The sequence below is a fragment of the Rhincodon typus genome, chromosome 2 (assembly GCF_021869965.1).
Source record: "Rhincodon typus isolate 14 chromosome 2, sRhiTyp1.1, whole genome shotgun sequence".
NCBI classification, from domain to species: domain Eukaryota; kingdom Metazoa; phylum Chordata; class Chondrichthyes; order Orectolobiformes; family Rhincodontidae; genus Rhincodon; species Rhincodon typus.
In genome coordinates, this window is record NC_063333.1 from 92,046,279 (window position 1) to 92,065,699 (window position 19,421).

Below are 19,421 nucleotides of genomic sequence, written 5' to 3' on the forward strand. Positions count from 1 at the left end.
GGCCTAGACCCTTCATCAGAAGGGTCTAGGCCCAAAACGTCAGCCTTTCTGCTCCTATGATGCTGCTTGGCCTGCTGTGTTCATCCAGCCCTGCACCTTGTTGTCAAGGTAATTGCATGATTTTGTCAAAGGGAAATCATGTTTAACCCATTTATTGAAGTTCTTTGGAGAAGTAACATTTGGTGTGGATAAAGTGAAGCCTGTTGACTTACCGTATGTAAATTTTCAGAAGGTATTTGATAAAGTGTTATTGCAGAAAATAAAATCTCATGTTATGAGGAAGGGTTACATTAGCGTGGGTAGAAGATTAGCTGACTAGCAGAAAACAGAAGTATGCATAAATGTGTCTGCCTGATTGTCAGGATGTGACTAAGTTGTTTATAATTTACATCAATGACTTAGATGAGGGAGCAGAAGGCTCTTGTGGCGCAGTGTTAGTGTCTCTACCTCTGAGCCAGGAGGCCTAGGTTCAAGTCTCAACCTGCTCCAGAGGTGTGTCATAACATCTCTGAATAGGTTGATTAAGAAAATATCCAGATGAGGTGAGCGAAAACATGGAAGCTAAATTCGCAGATAACACAAAAATAGAAGAGTTTGTTGCAATGGAGACATGAAGAGTTTGCAGGTGGATATAGATAAAAACGTTAAGTGAATTGGCAAAACTCTGGCAGGAGTATGATGCGGGAAAATGTTAAGCTGTTCAGTTTGGAAGGAAGAATGTAAAAGCAGATATTATTATAATTAATAAGGCACAGAGGGATTTAGGTGTTCCAGTTCATGAGTCACAAAAAATTAGTATGAAGATACAGCACATAATCAAGGAGGTTAATGGGATGCTGTCTTTTATCTGGAGGAATTGAACATAAAAAGTGGAGATGATAGGCTTCAGTTATAAAGGCATTGGTGAGACCACATCTTGAAAAGTATGTGCACTTTTTGTTTTTTTTTAAAATTAGGACAGTTGGACAGTTTAGGGGGGGTGGTTTCTGAAGGCCCTTTTCTGAAGAAGGGTCTAGGCCCGAAACGTCAGCCTTCCTGCTCCTCTGATGCTGCTTGGCCTGCTGTGTTCATCCAGCTCTACACCTTGTTATCTTGGACAGTTTGGGGCATGTTTTCACTGGAGTTTAGAAGAATGAAGAGTAACTTGATTGACGTGTTTAAGACCCTGAATAGTGTCAATAAAGTTGATTTATTTATTTATTGTCATATGTATTTTGTTACAAAATACAATGAACAGTGTTGTATAGTGTCGCCACTCTCCGGCGCCATCTTCAAACACAGAAAAATAAACCAAAACATAGAATATAAAGGCAGAAAAATAAAGAAATAATGTTCAACTTTACAGCCCTTCTTATTAAGTGCTCAGCCATGGGCCTGGAGTGACCAACCACGAGTCCCTTTGCCGCTGGACTTGGAAGACTTGGAAGGATGCTTCCTCGTGTGGGGTTAGTCCAACTAGGAAGCACCGTTTTAAAATTAGGGGTCTTCCTTTTAGCACGGAGATGTGGAGATTTTCTTTCTTGGGTGTGTGACTTTGAAACTCTGCCTCATAAGGCCACAGAGGCAGTTGCATTCAATATTTTTAAGGCAGCTGTGGATAGATTATCGTTAGACGAAAGCATCAAGGGTTATTGGGAGTAGAGATGAGTGTAGATTTTAAAATATGAGCAGATCAGCCATGATCATATTGAATGGGAGCAGGCTCCAGAGGGTGATGCATTTACTTCTGCTCCTACTTTATATGTTCATATGTACTCTGCAACGTTATCATTGAATAGTGTTCTTCATTTAGCTGAGTACTTTCAACTGATGTATCAAATATACTGAAAAGAATTGAAGGACAGAAAGCAAAACAAAATCTCAGCTCCAACAAAGTACCAACAACTATGTAAATCTGTATCAATTAGTAGAATTATTATAGATGATTCATTTGGGCTGATATAGGACACATGTTGCAATAATAAAAGTTCCTCCACCATAACAAGACTACATAACCTGTAGTCTAGCATGAACTATCTGAAGCAAATAAAATAAAACTAATTATGTAATCTAAAATGGAAATTCCTTTTATTCTATGAGTGTAATTTAAGATTAAAGGAGCATGACACCTTGGACTAATTTCAATTAATTCTCACTTAAAAGTCAATAACCTAAAATGCAGCTATAGTAGAATAGTGATAATCTTACTGGACTGGTAATGCAGATACGTTGCACTAATGATCTAGAGGCATGAGTTAAGACCAACATGGCAGGGAAATTAGCTACTGTCTTGTTTCCTCAGCAGTAATGAAATTTGTAGCATCCTGGAGTTTTTGCTGAATAGTTTTTTTTGCACACATTGCTTTTTCACTGAGTGCTTCTATTGAGAGATGGCAAAGCACAGGAAGAGGGAGAGAACATGTGAAAGCCTTCCAGCTTCTGGTGTTATGAATCCATTCTTCTTTCTCTGTCTGCTCTGACGAGTAAGATTTGTATATTGCAGAGTCTAGCTCCATTGTCCTTCCAAGCTGAATACTCCACAGGCAACTTTTCATCTCCTAATAAGTGTACAAAATGTGAATTAAACAAGAGATGCAACTTTTTTTGACACTGACTTGGAATTGGGTTTCTTATGATAAGATGGTATTTTTAGTGCATCTAGTTTAGCATATCCCGCACGGATTCTCTGGATTTGCTTCAATCTGTGGTCAGGTATTCAAAGCTGCTGGCCTATTGTTTGTCTTTTTAAAAATCTCTTCAGTCTATGAAAGTCTCAGATATTAAAATCATATGATGGAATTGAATATCAACAATCCATATTTATTGTAACACCATTCTTAATTGCCTTTGAGAAATGGTGCTGAGGCACTGCCTTGAACATTTGCAATCTATTTGGTATAGGTTCATGTACAGTGATATTAGGGAGGGTGGTTTAGGATTTTCTCCTGGTGAAAATGAAGGAATGGAATTAGATGTCCAAGAAAGAGTGGTATGAAACTTGAAGGAATCTTGCTTGTGGTAGTGTTCCCATGTGTTTCTTGCTGTTGTTCGTCTAGATAATAGTGGTCCCAAATTTGGGAGATGGTGAAGAAGGAGGGTTGGTAAGTTTCAGAAGGACATCCTATAGATGTACACATTACTGTCATTTTGCATCAGTGGCAGAGGGAATGCATGTTTTTGGCGGCAGATGGAGTACATATCAACCAGGTGCTTTTTCCCAGATAACGGCTATTGGTGCTGTTCTCATCGAGACAATCAGAGAGGAATTCCTCATCTTCTGGTTTTGAGATTTCACTAACTAAACCCCTCTGTTAAGGAGACTTGTTCCTCTCAACTCCTTCTAAGAGAAACTAAACTCGGTTCTGACATTAACCCTAGTGTCTTCTGAACTGAATTAAAAACTTGCTTAAAGCTTGATTTTTCTGGACTGAAAACAAAGCTTATGGCCTTCAATGTTTGCCATACCTGTTGTAAACCTCAACAGTATAAATGTCTTTCCATTAACACCAGAGGAGCCTGCGGTCATCTGGTTTCTGACAGACACTAGATTAGGCCACTATTCTGGAAGCAATTTCTGACCTTTTTTTTAAAAAGAAAACCTTTCACAGAAGCAATCAACACTGATCTACTTCTTCACACAATAGCAGGGGAATTGCTAATGGGGCTAAATACTGTGTAATCATGAGCAAATGTACCTACTTTTGATATCAAGTTGGATTGAAAGTTATTGATGAAGCAGCTGAAGATTGGATCCAGGACACAACCTTGCAAATTTCCTTCCCTGGGTCAGGGAAGGATGGCCTCCAACAACCTAGATCCATTTTCCCTTGTGCTAGGTACGACTCCAACTAGTGGACAGTTATTCCCCTAATTCTACTGTCTTCGATTGTGCTCAAGCTCTTTCATGCCACACTTGGTCAAATGTTGCTTTGATGTCAAAAGCAATTTCCCTCATCTCATCTCTGATATTCAGTTCTTTTGCCCATGTTGCAACAGGGCCTTAAGAGAGGTTTGGCGCCAAGAGGTGGAATCCAAACTGAGCAGTGATGAGCAAGTTGTTGACTTGCAAATGCTGCTTGACTGCATTATCAATGACATCTTTCACCCCTTTGTTGATCATGGAGAACACACTCCTGGGTAGTAATTGGCCATATTGAATTCAACTTGATTTGTGCGAACAGGATATATCCAGTAAACAAACCAAAATTTTGAAAAGCCACTGTCAGTAATAGCAACAATGAAATTACAATATTGCAATATACAATGTCCTAAAAACCTTTCTCCAGTGGAAGCAACTCTGCTCTCCTTACCTTGTTGCGCCTATCGGTAACTCCAGATACAAAAGAAATTGGTTGCCTTTTAACTGCCCTCTAAAAATGGCCTAACAAGCTATTCAGTTATATCAAACTGCGACAAAAACATATAAGAAGAATAAAACCAGATGCATAATCTAACAGTGACCTACATACCAGCCATGGCAAAATCACCATCAGTTCAGTTGACCCTGAAAAGTCTTCCTCATTTACATTCAGGGACTTGTGCCAAAATAGTCCCAGATACCACTCAAAGAACAATGAGGCATAGTCATATTTACAAAATTTTATCTTTCAATCAGGGTCTTCCATTATCATCGCAGAACTGTAGTACAGTGATGTACACCTGCCCTGGGAGTCCTCAATATTGATATCAGAGCTTGGCATCAGATCACATATGGGCAAAGAAGCCTCCTGCTGAATACTATCAATCACACACCTTTAGCTGATGAACCAGTGAGGCTGTATGAACCAGTGAGGCTGTATGTTGAATACCGCTTGGAAGAAACACTGAGAATATTAAGGACACAGAATGTACTCCAGGTCCCTGACTTCATGTTCACCAAAATTGACTCAGTAGCATTACCACTGATGAATGTGGCCAACCTCTGCTTGACATTATCCTCACTACAGTCTACCTGTTGTAAATACGTCTGCCCTTGATAGTACAGTTAGGAAGTAACTACTGCACCTTCTTTGTAGAGCTGAAGTTCCATTTCACGCTAAGGTTACCTTCCATCGAGTTGTGTAGCACAATGGAAAAACTAAATTATATTCAAAACAGAACTAGCACTTCTAAACTCAGCGCCCATGAGATGTTGCAAACCATAAGCAATCAATCTCTAGCCTTATGGCCTCGTATTTCCCATACCTTACCATTACAGTCCAGCTGTGCGACACCGTAGTTCAATGATGACTATAATGCAGCATGCCACAAGTAATAGTGAGCATCCTCAGAGGAGCAGGAAAGTTGACATTTCGGGTCGGGACCATTCTTCAGAAATGGGGGTAGGTAGCGGTTGTCATGGTTTGGGCCAAATTGGGTTGGCCTGAATGTTGTTTGGAGTCCATTGGGGATGATCCAGCTGCGTTGGTAGGTACTGAGAAAGGAGATCTGGCTGTAGTACTGGATTTGTTTAAGTATGTGGTCTCAGAGTTTCAGGGCAGAGGAGATTATCAGTGGGTTGCAGTGGGAGAGAGATCCACTGAGGTCTTTCTGGAGGGAGGAGGATAACTTCTTCAAGGTGGGCATTCTTGGAACAGGCTTCGCAGTGGGGTTATGAATCACTCAGAGGTAACAAGAACTGCAGATTCTGGAGTCAGAGACAACACAGTGTGGAGCTGGAGAAGCACAGCTGGCGGGGCAGAATCAGAGGAGCAGGAAAGTTGACGTTTCATGCTGGGACCCTTCTTCAGAAATGGGGAAGAAGGGTCCCGACCCGAACCATCAACTTTCCTGCTCCTCTGATGCTGCCTGGTCTGCTGTGTTCCTCCAGCTCCACACTCAGTTGTTTAAGAGAACTGTTTTTTATTTTCTGAATGATTGAACTGAAATAGGTCCAATAAATCTTGTTCACTTCCTATTTTGTAACCCCCACCCTTACTGAGATCAGATGACAACTTAGAATCAGGACTGAACCTATGAACTTCTTGATCTGTATAGATCAACTACTTGCCTGAACAATTAAAATTACTCACGATGTAATCTACAGAACAAAGGAATAACACAGTGTAAAATTCAAGCAATCCAGCCAAGGACTAACAAGGTGTACTCTACCTCTATGGTTGTTCAGTTCAGACCCACAACAAAAACAGTATCAACATTTTCTGCAATCTTTTTAAATATTTTATGAATCTGAACATAAAGGCAAATTTTATTTTAGTTAAATAGGCTATGGTGAGGATTATTTGTCATTATATTCACAAGTACCAAATAAATAAATCACCAAGTTTAAACTTTGTATTTGTTTTGGTGAATGCCTTTATTCATCAGGACTGGCCACACCAATCTTTCTTCCAACATTTTGCCCTGGACTTTTGTCTGTTATCTTGCTAATTGTGGCATTCTCAGTGCAGCACCAACAGGATTTCTTTTTATGGTAGTGATAGGATTTTTTTTAAGTTGCAAATCTTACATGTTAAAAAGGACTGCACACTATATTAGCACTGGCAAAGGGAAATAGGTTGGGTTACCAGCAGGAACGTGATAGAGGATGGAAACTCTGCTCCAACCCTGTGGACAATGAGTGGGTGGAGATGAGGGTGGTGGGGATTAAGGAAAGCAATCCATCAAGTTCAAAATATGGGTCTTTATTTTAAAGTTCCTTATCCTACTGATTATTCTCTGTAAACTCTGCTAGTGTTGTGGACTAGTCGATGAGTTCCAGTTCAATAATTTTGCTCCTTTATATTGTTTAACTCCAGCTGGTTATCAGCCTTCAGCTGTCTCAGTTCGACTCTCTATGACCTCTTCCTCCAACCCCATTTCAGCTTGGTACACAGCACCACCATTAAGGGTCTCAACAAAACCATTTTCACCGTCACTGTCACTTTTTGTTCCCTCCTGCAGGACCCACCTTTGTTCTTGATATAGCTGCATTATTTAGATTTTGGCAATGAAAACATAATAATGAAACTGTCTGACAACACAGGAAAGAAGTGTTTTGATAGTCTTTCTTGTTGTTTGCAAATGACTTCAGGAAGAAAATGGCAAGTTAGCAGAATAGATAGACTAGTGGCAGTGCATCTTAGTGAGGTTAAATGTGAGTCATAGAGTTATTGAGTCGTACAGTCATACAGTACGGAAACAGACTCTTTGGTCTAACCAGTCTACGCTGAACATAAGCCAAAACTAAACTAGTTCCACCTGACATTAAACTAGTTCCACCTGTCTGCCCAAACTAAACTAGTTCCACCTGACTTTAAAGTAGTTCCACCTGACTGCTCCTGGCCCATATCCCAGCAAACCTTTCCTATTCATGTAATTATCCAAATGTCTTTTAAACATTGTAATTGTGCCCATATCCACCACTTCTTCATCTCCTATCTAAGCAGTAACTAGTGGGGTGCCACAGGGCTTGGTGCTGGGACCCCAGCTATTCACAACATATGTTAATGATTTGGATGAGGGAACAAAATGCAACATCTCCAAGTTTGCAGATGATACCAAGTTGGGTGGGAGGGTGAACTGTGATGAAGATGCAGAGATCCTTCAGCATGATCTTGACAGGTTGGGTGAGTGGGCAAAACAATGGCAGATGCAGCATAAGGTGGATAAATGTGATGTTATTCACTTCGGTAGCAAAAGCAAGAAGGCAGAATGCTACCTGAATGCAAATTAGGACAGGGGAATGTGCAGCGGGACCTGGGTGTCCTTGTGCACCATTTGCTGAAGGTAAGCATGTAGGTGCAACAGGTGGTAAAGAAGACAAATGGTATCTTGGCCTTCATTATGAGAGGTTTCGAATACAGGAGTAGGAATGTGTTGTTGCAGTTTTACAGGGCCATGGTGAGACCACACCTGGAGTATTGTGTGCAATTTTGGTATCCTTTTCTGAGGAAGGATGCTCTTGCTCTCGAGGCAGTGCAGCAAAGATCTACCAGGCTGATTCCGGGGATGGTGGGTCTGACGTATAAGGAAAGATTGACTAGGTTTGGAACATTTTTCGTTAGAGTTCAGAATGAGGGGGGATCTCATAGAGACTTATAAAATTCCAACAGGACTGGACAAGATAGATGCAGGGCAGATGTTCCCAATGGTGAGTGTGTCTAGAACCAGGGGTCACAGTACGAGAATTCGGGGTAGACGATTTAGGGCAGAGAGAGGAGATATTTGTTCATCCAAAGATTGGTGAGCCTGTGGAATTCATGACCACAGGAAGTAGTTGATGACAAAACAAAGAATGCAACTAGATATAGCACTTGAGGCGAATGGGATCAAAGGTTATGGGGAGAAAGCAGGATTAGGTTATTGAGTTGGATGATCAGCCATGATCATGAAGAATGGCAGAGCAGGCTTGAAGTGACAAATGGCCTCCCCCTGCTCCTATCTTTTATGTTTCTATGTTTCCATGTAATTTAGTTACCGTTCCTTCACTCCCCTCATTTGGGTCATTGATGAAAATTGTGAAAACTTGAGAGCCCAGCACAGACCCCTGCAAGATTTGACTTATCACATTTTGTCAATCAAACAAAAACCCATTTATACTTACTCTCATTTTTCTGCCAGCCTGGCCAGCCAATGTTGATATAGTCCAATACCACCACTACTCTCACTTGCATCAGATGAGTTTTTATTTTGCACAATAACCTATAATGTGGCACCTTATCAAATGCCATCTAGAAATCTAAGTGTGGTGCATCTACGGAGTATCCTTTATCGGCAGCGCATATTACTCCTTCAAAGGGCTGGAAGCAAGTGGGGGTGCTTTGTGCAGTGAAACAGGGAGATTGGATTGGTGGGGAGGCAAAGTATTCAATCTTCAGGGATTTCGAACATCCTGCCTTTTCACTAGCTTTTTTTGGAGTAGGAATCAGGCCTCCAATATAGGTCAGTTAAGCCACCTGCTATTAAAAAAGACTACAAGGATTAAAATGGGCCTCACAGCTATTAACATTCAGTAAGAACTCCAAGCAGCCATTGTTATTTGGAGATCATGACTCCAAAATTTCATGTGGGACTCATGCTAGGATGTAATCCCCAGTTTGGAAAGCTCCGCATGGTACTTCTAACATCTGAAGGTCATTCATCCAATTTCCTCCTTATCTATCAGGAGTGTCATGAGACAGATATTCCACTATCATTGCAGGTCTTGTGGACAAAGATTTCTTCCTATCTGATCCGAATTGGTCTTAGGATCTGAACAAACATTACATCAAAATTTACATCTTCATTTCCGTGTCTGGCATTTTGCCATACATGCAACATCAAACTTCATCTTCTTATGTAGCTTCATGATAACACTGATTCCTTTGCTAAGCTACTAGATAGTATAACTAATTTATTTGTTTTCTTTTCATGATTGAATTGAAGGCAACAGTGTAGTAATTGTCAGAGCTAGATTTGTCCTACCTTATGTAGATAGCGTATATCCAGACAATTTGCTACATTATTGATTGCAAAGTGATAGATTCAAGTTTACCTTGTCGTGCAAGCAATGACTGTACAATAGATTGTAACCTTAAATCCAGAATTTACATCAATTGATCCACGCTGGATTTTGGAACAAAATTTTAAAAATCATAAATAGAAGCACCATGATAGAATATTTCAAAGTCACTGTAGTCCCATAGGACCCTATGCTGAGCTTAACCATACCTCAGAGAACGTTCAGAAGGTGGGGCCCTCAGTTGGTACAAGAGTTCAACCATGCTGTTAGCATCATTGTGGTCTACAGCATAGAAATAGGCCCTTTGGCCCATCCAGTCTGTGCCAATCAAAAAAATCCCTCCAGTCTCCCAGATTAGTGTAACTTCTCTGAATACAACGTCCAGTATCCCAATACAGTGTACCTTCATTGTACACAGCCCCAGTCTCCCAAAACAGTGTACCCAATCTTCAGTCTCATAGTACAGTGTACTCTGTCTGTACACAATCCCCAATGTCACCATCTCTGTACAAATTTCCAGTCTTGCGGTACAATATACCAGTCTCCCAGAACAGTGTAACCTCTCTGTATACAATGTCCTGACTCCCAGTACAGCGTACTTGCTCTCTCTGTATATAGTCCCCAGTCTCACAGTATAGCGCATCCTCTCTGTACATAATTTCCAGCCTCACAGTACAGTGTATCCTCATTGTATACAACTCTGGTCTCCCAGTACAGTGTACATGATCGTCAGTCTCACATTACAGTGTAGCACCTTCTACACAGTCTCCAGTCTCCAAGTACAGTATATTCTCTCTGTATACAATTCCCAGTCTCATAGTACAGTGTAAACTCTCTGTACACAAGTTACAGTCTCACAGTACAGTATAGCTTTGCTGCAGTCAACCTGCAATCTCTCAGTACAATTTACCCTCTTAGCATATAACCCCAGTCTCCCAGCACAGTTACCCAATCTTCAGTCTCACATTACGATGTAGCACCTCTGTAAACTATTTCCAGTCTCCGAGTACAATGTACTCTGTCTGTGCACAATCTTCAGTCTTATAGTACAGTGTATTCTCATTATATCATAATATATAATCACCAGTCTCCCAGTACAGTATACCCAACCTCCAGTTTCTCAGTACAGTGTAACATCTCTGTGCACAATCTCTAGTCTTCCAGTAAAGTGTATCTTGATTGTAAACAACACTAATTTCCTAGTACAGTGGATTCAATCTGTAGACTTTCAGTACTGTCTAACACCTCAGCATGCAATTTCCCATCTCCCAGCTCAGTGTACCCAATCTTCAGTCTTGCATTACAGTGTAGCACCTCTCTACGCAATCTCCAGTCTCCGAGTAAAGAGTACTCTCTCTATGCCCAATCTTGAGTTTTACAGTACAGTGTACTCTCATTATATATAATCACTGGTCTCCCAGTACAGCGTAGCCAACCTTCAGTCTCTCAGTACAGCGTACAGACTCAAGGAGTTGAATGACCTTCTCCCTGCTCCTGTATAACAGACTCGAGGGATTGAATGGCCTTGTCCTGTTTTTTTATTCACAGGATGAGGGCTTCGCTGGCTAGACAGCATTTATTGCCATCCCTAATTGCCCAGAGGGCAGTTAAGAGTCAACCACATTGCTGTGGGTTTGGAGTCACACGTAAGCCAAACCAGGTAAGGATGGCAGTTTCCTTCCCTCAAGGACATTAGTGAACCAGATGGGTTTTGCCGACAATGGACAATGGATTCATGGTCATCATTAGGTTCTTAATTCCAGATATTTATTGAATTCAAATTCCACCATTTGCCGTGGCGGGATTCAAGCCTGGGTCCCAGAATGTTATCTTGGTCTCTGGATTAACAGTCCAACGATAATACCACGAGGCCATCGCCTCGTCTCTGCTTGTCTCCCCTCCCCTCCCCCTCTTCCTGTGTAACAGCCTCAAGGGGCTGAATGGCCATTCTGCATCAAATGTCAGCCATCCAACCCACTGAGTTAATCAAGCCCAACAGGATACTTAGGTCAATGTGACATTGGGTAATATCATGATGCAACACTAATTCACAAATAAAGTATAGCAGCGTATTAGCACAATTTCCATATTAACATACAATTCTGATAAGTGAAACAATTTGTCAGGGGACATCTTATTTTAAGTGAGATTAGTCTGGAGATTCAATAGGAAGCAAATTATTAAACTGGAGAGGGTTCAGAAAGGATTTACCAGGATGTTGCTGGGAATAAAGAGTTTGAGATATAAAAATAGATTAGAAAGACCGGGACTTTTTCCACTGGAGTGTAGGAGGTTGAGGGGTGACCTTATTGACGTTTATAGAATCATGAGGGATGTAGATAAGGTGAATGACAAGGGTTTTCCCTACCGCGGGGGAGTTCAAAACTAGGGGGCATATATTTAAGTTGAAAAGAGAAAGATTTAAAAGGGACATGAGGGGCAACTTTTTAAACATAGAGAATGGTTCATGCGTGGAATGAACTGCCAGAGAAAGTGGTGAATGCAGGTACAGTTACAATGCTTAAAAGACATGGATAAGTTCATGAACAGGACATGTTTGGAGGGATATGGGCCATATGCAGACAGGTGAGACTAATTTAGTTTGGAAGCAAAGTCAGCATGGACTAGTTGGACCAAAGCATCTGTTTCCATGCTGTATCACTTTATGACAAAAACAACACCATTTTTAAACCAGATTACTGCAGCATAATTTTCCAAGTGTGCATTGCTATGGGATGCAGTGCAAACTTATGTTTACAGGAAAATCATGGGGAATGTTCTTACACTAGTGTAATAAATTCAAAAATTAACCCCTTTTAACTTTAATTCTGTTATAAAGAAGCTGATTAGCCACGTGTTGTAAACAAGGAGCTTTACCTGAACCAATTTTCATGGCTTAATATTACAAAAGCACATGGTAATGTCAAATTCATGTTGACAACTGATATTATGCTGTACACTGATGTTAATTTTGTCTTCTCTAGTATGAAAGCAGTATACACTGAGCTTCTCAATCCATCCTACTTTTAATACACAACACTACGGAGATTTACTCAAAGTGTATGTTTTTTTTGTAACGTCAAAAGTAGTGACAAAAGCCTTCTTAAATTTCTATTCTATAATTTTAATACAAGAATACAAGATCACAACCTCTTATTATGGGTTACAAATGCAGTTAAATTCTTGTAAACATCGAAGGTTCATGAAAAGCACTCTTTTGTAACAGAATAACATACTTGTCTGGACTTCTTTTGAGTTTGGCATCTGCCGTTTTCACTGCAACTTTGGTCTTCTTGTCTTGCTCAAGCATTTTATAATTTCAGTTAGACAGAGTTAAAACATTCCTGTAGAAAGAAAAATAAGTTCAAATATTAATACAATCTAAATTCAAACTATTTCTATATTGTAAAATTTTTTTAAAACCTATCATTATTTTTCACAGTTGTATGCCCTTTCCTTTTCAAGGCAATGGCGCTAACAGAGTGCTGGCACCTCACTCAAAATATCATAGCTGGGCAGGTAGGAAGAGAGATCAAAACTGGAGTGGAGGGATGGAGGATGTGTTACATGCATGGGAAAGGAAAACAAGTAAAAAAGATCAATGCTGTAGTTTGGGAGACGGAAAAGATTATGTTGTTAGGTTGGGGGAAGAAAGTGCACAAAGAAGGACAGAAATGGGGTTGTGGCTTGGTTATGGCAGAGGTAAAGAGGTAACCATCAAAGTGGAGGTGGGGACAGAGAAAGAGAAGGAAGGATGAGGGTTGATTGTGGTGTATGGTATTTAGAATGGAGGAAGGGAGAATTGGAGGATTCAAAGGTCATTGAGCTATGTGTTACAAGTGGAGGAAGGACAATGCAAAAGAGTTCAGGTTGGTGGGGCTTGGGCTGTTCACTGGCAATTAACCATGTAAGCTTGTTGGGGACCTACTCTTCCAAATGCACAAGTTGTACTGCAAGTGTACTCACCTTATGTATTAGATCTATTTTATCTCCTTTCTTAGAAAGCCTGTTAAAAATTTAGTCACAAATTCCTTTAAATATTTTTTGACCACCGACCTCTGAATGATTCACTAAACAAAAAAACGAACTGCAGATGCTGGAAATCCAAAACACCTGAAATTGCTGGAGAAACTCAGCAGGTTTGGCAGCACCTGTGGAGAGAAAGCAAAGCTAACATTTTAGGTCCAGTGACCCTTCTTCAGAACTACAGGGTTCCTGCTGAAGCTTTCTAGCAATTTCTGTTTTTGTTTCAGACCTCTCAGCAAGAAATTATTGAGTTGGAAAATGTAGAATTCATAGGGGTGAGAGTAGGAAATAAAAAATCAAGATGACACAGGTACGAGTCATGTATAGATCCTCTGTCATAGCTGCGTAGTGGGACAGAGAATATATTAGCGGATATTAAGGGCATGTAACAGAGGCTGTACCTTAATCATGGATAACTTTATTCTTCATGTAAATTGGCATAATCACATCAGCAAAGAAAATCAAGAGAAATAATTCATAGAGTGTACCTGGGACAGTTTCCTAGAACAATATGTTGTGAATACAATCAAAGATCACGCTATTTGGGATCTGATGATGTATGTTGCAGCAGGTTTAATAAATGATATCAGAATAAATGTTCCCCTCTGAAACAGTGACCATAATGCCGTAGAATTTAGCATACAGTTTGAGAGTAAGAAACTTGGGTCAGAAACAACTGGACTAAGCTTAAATAAGGGTAATTACAAAGGAATGTAGAACTGGCTGGAGTGGACTGGGTACAGGGTTTAGCAGTAAAGAGGGTTGACAAATAATGGCAAAATAGTTCATGGCTCACAGCAAAAACATATTCCAGTGAGGAAGAAGGATTCTAGGAAGGGAACAACCCCAACATGGTTAACCAGTGAAGTTAAGGGTAGTATCAGTTTAAAAGAAAAAAAACAATGTGGCTTAGAATAGTAGTAAGCCAGAGGGTTTGGAAAAATTTAAAAATCCACAAAAGAGGACAGAAACATAATAAGGAGGGAGACAATAAACTTTGAGGATAAACTTGCAAGTAATATTAAGACAGAGATCAAAAGATTCTTGACTATATAAAAAGGAAGAGCGAAATCAAAGTGAGCATAGGTCCCTTACAAAATGAGGCTGGGAAAATAAAAATTGGGAACCGGGAAACAGCAGAAGAGTTGAATAAAGACTTGGCATCAGTCTTCACGGTAGGAGACATTAATAGCATCATAAAATTATTAAATATATAAGGGGCAAAAAAAGAAGAAATGAAAACAATAACTATCACTAGATTTTTGATTTGATTTTTTTATTGTCACATGTACCTAGTGAAAAGTTTTGTTTTGCGTGCAATACAGGCAGATCGTACCATACAAAGATCGTACAATGATAGAATAGAGCAAGGAATACAAAGTTATGGCTGCAAAGAAGGTGTACAAAAAGCAAGATCCAGAGTAGAATTAAAATTTGAGAGGTCCATTCAGAAGTCAAATAACAATGGGGAACAAGCTGATCTTGAACCTGTTGGTACGTGTGTTTAAGCTTTTGTATCTCCTGTCCGATGGAAGAGTTTGGAAGAGATTATAACTAGGGTGGGAGGGGTCTTAGATGATGTTGGCTGCCTTTTCAAGACAGCGAAAAATGTTGATGGAGTCAATGGATGAAAGGTTGGCTTGCGTGATTGATGGGGCTGTGTTCATAACTCTCTACATGATTCAGATAGAATGCTTTCTATGATGCATCTATAAACATTGGACTCCTTATGGACATGCTGAATTTCCTTAGCCTCCTGAGAAAGAATAGGCATTGTTGTGCCTTCTTGATCATCGCATCAACGTGGGTAATCTAGGTCAGATTTTTGGTGATCGTCACTCCTAGGAACTTGACGCTCTCAACCATCTCCACCTCAGCTGCACGTGCCCTCCTCCGTGTTTCCTGAAGTCAGTGATCAGCTCTTTAGTTTTGCTGACATTGAGGGAGAGATTGTTACCTTTACACCATGCCACCAAGCACTCTCTTTCCTATATTCTGTCTTGTCATTGTTTGATATCCAGCCTACAACGGTGGTGCCATCAGCAAACTTGTAGATGGAGTTTGGATGAAATTTGGCTACACAGTCATGAGTGTACAGGGAGTACAGAAAGGAGCTGAGTATGCAGCCTTGCAGGACACCAATGTTGAGGATTGTCATGGAGGAGGTGCTGTTGCCTATCCTCACTGATTGCAGTCTGTGGGTCAGGAAGTCAAGGATCTATTTGCAGAGGATGGAGCAGAGACCTAGGTCTTTGAGTTTGGAGATTAGTTTGGTTGGGATTAAAGTTTTGAAGGCAGAGCTGTAGTCAATAGAAAATAGTCAATTCAAAAAAAAGTTCTAGGGAAATTAATGGGACTAATCACTAATAGGTCCCCTGGACCTGATGGAATATATCCTAGGACATTAAAGAAAATGGGTACAGAGATAATGGATGCATTGGTAGTAATCTTCTAGAAATCTTTAGATTCTGGAAAAGTCCCAGCGGGTTGAAAAACTACAAATGTAACACCTTTATTCAAAAAGGAAGGAGACAATAAAACAGGTATAAATCAGAGCAATTTAACATGGCCAATCCACCTAAACTGCACATCTTTGCACTGTGAGAGGAAACTGAAGCACCCAGGGAAACCCACACAGACATGGAGAGAACATCTGTGTGGAGTTTGCACAGTCATCCATGGATGGAATCGAACCCAGGTCCCTGACGCTGTGAGGCAGCAGAGTTAACCACAGAGCCACTGTACCACCCCCCTGGCTAGTTAGCTTAATTTTTGTTATTGGGAAAATATTACGGCATATTATTAAAGATGCATGGCTTCATGAAAGGGAAATCATGTCGGACAAATTTACTAGAATTCTTTGAGGAGGTAAGGCAGAATAGATAAAGGCTACCACATATTAGGCTACTTAATAAGACCCCATGTTGCAAGAGGTAATATTTTAGCATGGATAGAAGATTGACTAACTAATAGAAGACAGAGAGTTAGGATAAAGAGGGCATTTTCAGAATGGCAACCTGTAGCTAGTGGTGTGCTGGGGCGTACTGGGGCAATAATTACTTACAATATATACTAATGGCTTGGATGGGGAAAGAGAATTTACTATAGCCAAGTTTGCAGATGACACAAAAATAGTTGAAAAATCAAATGGTGAGGATGACTCACAAACGAGTGGGCAAATAACTTGGCAGATCAAATATAATGTGGGGAAATATGAGGTTATGCACTTTTGCAGGAGTAAAAGAGGTGAATATCTATTATAAATGGATGAGTTGTGTATGTGCACGTGTCTGTGTTGGGCATTTTTTTTTGTGGAGCCCTACTGGAACTTTCTGATGTGAAGTGTGATAGACTAAATGATGATCATGGTCCTTCTAAGTTGATTAGGCTAAATAAAATTCAGCTACAAAATCTTCCAAATAAAGGGACAGCAAATAATTAAAAATAATTTTCTTTGCATCAATTTCTTGGTGCTATTAGCGAATACTGTGCTGCACTTGGAACAGTCCCAAGTGCTAGAATGGTTTAGGGAAGCAAAAGTTGAACAATTTCAAAATCATTGAATTGTAGAAAGCTGGGAAAAATAAGCATCATTTGCAGCTTTGGTCTAATGGACCAATGGGCCAATTAGCTATTTAAATGTAGAAAGACTGCAGAAATCTATAGAATAGAGGGATTTGGAAGTCCTTGCTCATGAATCATAGAAAGCTAGGATCCAAGTTCAGGTATTAGTGAAGGTAAATGCAATGTCGGCCTTTATTCCAAAGGGAATGGACTATAAAATTAGCGAAGCTTTGTTAAAACTATAAAAGGCACTAGTCAGACCACAGCTGGAATGCTGTGTAAAGTTTTGGGCCCCTTATCTAATGAAAAACTCACTGGCATAGGAGGCAATCCAGAGAAGGCTCACTGAGAATTCACCAGGCATGGAGTCTCATGAAGAGAGGTTGAGGAGATTGGGTTCATACTCATTGGAACATAAGAATGCAAGGCAACCTTATTGGACCATACAAGATTCTTAGAGAATTTGACAGAGTAGATGCAAAAAGGTTGTTTCCTCTTGTGAAAGAGTCTCCAACCAAAGGGCATAATCTCAGAATATGGGGTTGCACATTCAATGCAGAAATGGGAGGAGGAATTTCTTCTCTCAGACCATTGTGAATCTGTGGAATTCTTTACTGCATAGGGTTGTTGAAACTAAGTTATTATGTGTGAAGGTAAAGTTGCCATAGTCTCAGAGGACCATAGGGCTGCTTTCTTAGACAGAGATGACTGGTGGTGAGCTTAACTGGAGTGTCAGCACACCTCTGGTGAAGGATGAGGTTGAGAAGGCGGGACCTTAATGGTGACCTCAGCTGGTTCGGGAATTGAACCTGCACTGTTGGAGTCACTCTGCATCACAAACCAGCCATCCAGCTAATTGAGCTAACCAACCCACTACCAGCCAAAGGTATCATGAAGGTCCTGCTTTCTCAACCTAACTCCTGTCCAGAGGCCTCAGGTTAAATTCACCAGGAGTCATCTCTCTATAATCAGAGAGCTGCCCTATGGCCCTCTGGGATTATGGCAACTTTATCTTATTACACACATTCAAGACTGAGATAGATTTTTAATCAGTAAGCGAATCAAGGGTCATGGAAAAAGGCAGGAAAGTAGAGCTGACGATTAACAGATCAACCGTGATCATTGAATGTCAGAGCAGTCTCAGTGGGCTGAATGGCCTACTTCTGCTCCTTTGTCGTATGGTTTTATAAAGGATGTGATAACTCTTCATTTAGAAAATAATGGTGAAATTGAACAGTTAACATGGAATTTATGAAAGGGAAATCACTTTTGATAAATCTGTGGAGATGTTTAAGGATGTTACTTGTAGTATAGATCAAGGAGTTCAAGCAGTGGTGAATGGTTTGCAGATGAGCTGGAACCAAGGGCTGTATATAAATGGAAATTCACTTGGCATCAAGCAGCTGATTGGTCTGTGAATTAGTGACAAGTTATCAATGGTAAAGGCTTTCTGCATGCCAACAACTGTATGATTGGCTCCCAGGTAGCTGGACTGCTTGGGGTTGTGAAAAAGACAGTGAGAAGGCATCAGATCTCCACCAGCTCAGGACATCTCCCTGTTCTCTGCAATAGAAACCATTTTAAGACTGAAAAAAAGTTTATTTTACCCTCAGCAGTTGCAGTGAGCGCTGATTTTTAATTAATAAGTCTTTAGAAATGTGAACTTGTCACTTTGTGCTTTCTATACAAAAGTGAAAGCATCGAGAGAAGGAAGATCAAGAAGCAGCATTCTGATCAGCAAAAGAGTCATGTTATGAACAGGGATCACTGACTTGCTTTCCCAGTTTTCCCTCTGCCCATAACATTCCTTTCTTTTCCTAACTCTGTGCCTGTCTTAAGAGGGGGAGTTTATTAGCTGCTTCGAGTTTTAACTAGGAGAGTCATATGTTGGCAGTTCATAATTGTTTACCTGTACAAAAATCTTGTCCACATTTTCTGTCAACCTGGGTCTGGAAGTCAGGTAAATTGGGGAATTGTGCATACTTTTTTAAATCTTAACTTTTGTGACAATTCTGGGAACAATACATTACCCTAATGAGGCGTAACATACAGATCCTCCGTGAGCTATTCTCACCTGGAGCATAATGTATAGTTTTGGTCTCCTTATTTAAAGAATGATATACATGTTAAATAGGGAATACAGTGGAGATTCACCAAACATTCCGGGGTGATGGTATTGTCTTATGAGGAGAGATTGGGGAAACTGGGCCTAAGATCTCAAAGAATGAGTGTATCACATTGAATATTACAAAATTCTTACAGTCAATGTGGATAGGCTATTTCCCTGGTGGTGAGTCTAGAACCAGGGACATAAATTCAGGAAAACCGAAAGAACTGCGGATGCTGTAAATCAGGAACAAAAACAGAAGCTGCTGGTAAAGCTCAGCAGGTCTGGCAGCATCTGTGAAAAGAAAATCAGAGTTAATGCTTT

General features: G+C 40.3%; 1 protein-coding gene across 4 annotated transcripts in view; it reads right to left on the reverse strand.

Moving 5' to 3' along the window:
- The window catches only part of LOC109927535 (serine/threonine-protein kinase Nek10-like), a 58,223-nt gene that overhangs the window by 28,779 nt on the left and 10,023 nt on the right, over positions 1-19,421 (reverse strand). For all 4 annotated transcript variants that reach the window (XM_048617916.1, XM_048617894.1, XM_048617906.1 and 1 more), the window contains exon 2: positions 12,637-12,744. In XM_048617916.1, the coding sequence (XP_048473873.1) occupies positions 12,637-12,710 (74 nt within the window). In that variant the 5' untranslated portion in view covers positions 12,711-12,744. The remainder of the gene's footprint in view (positions 1-12,636; positions 12,745-19,421) is intronic.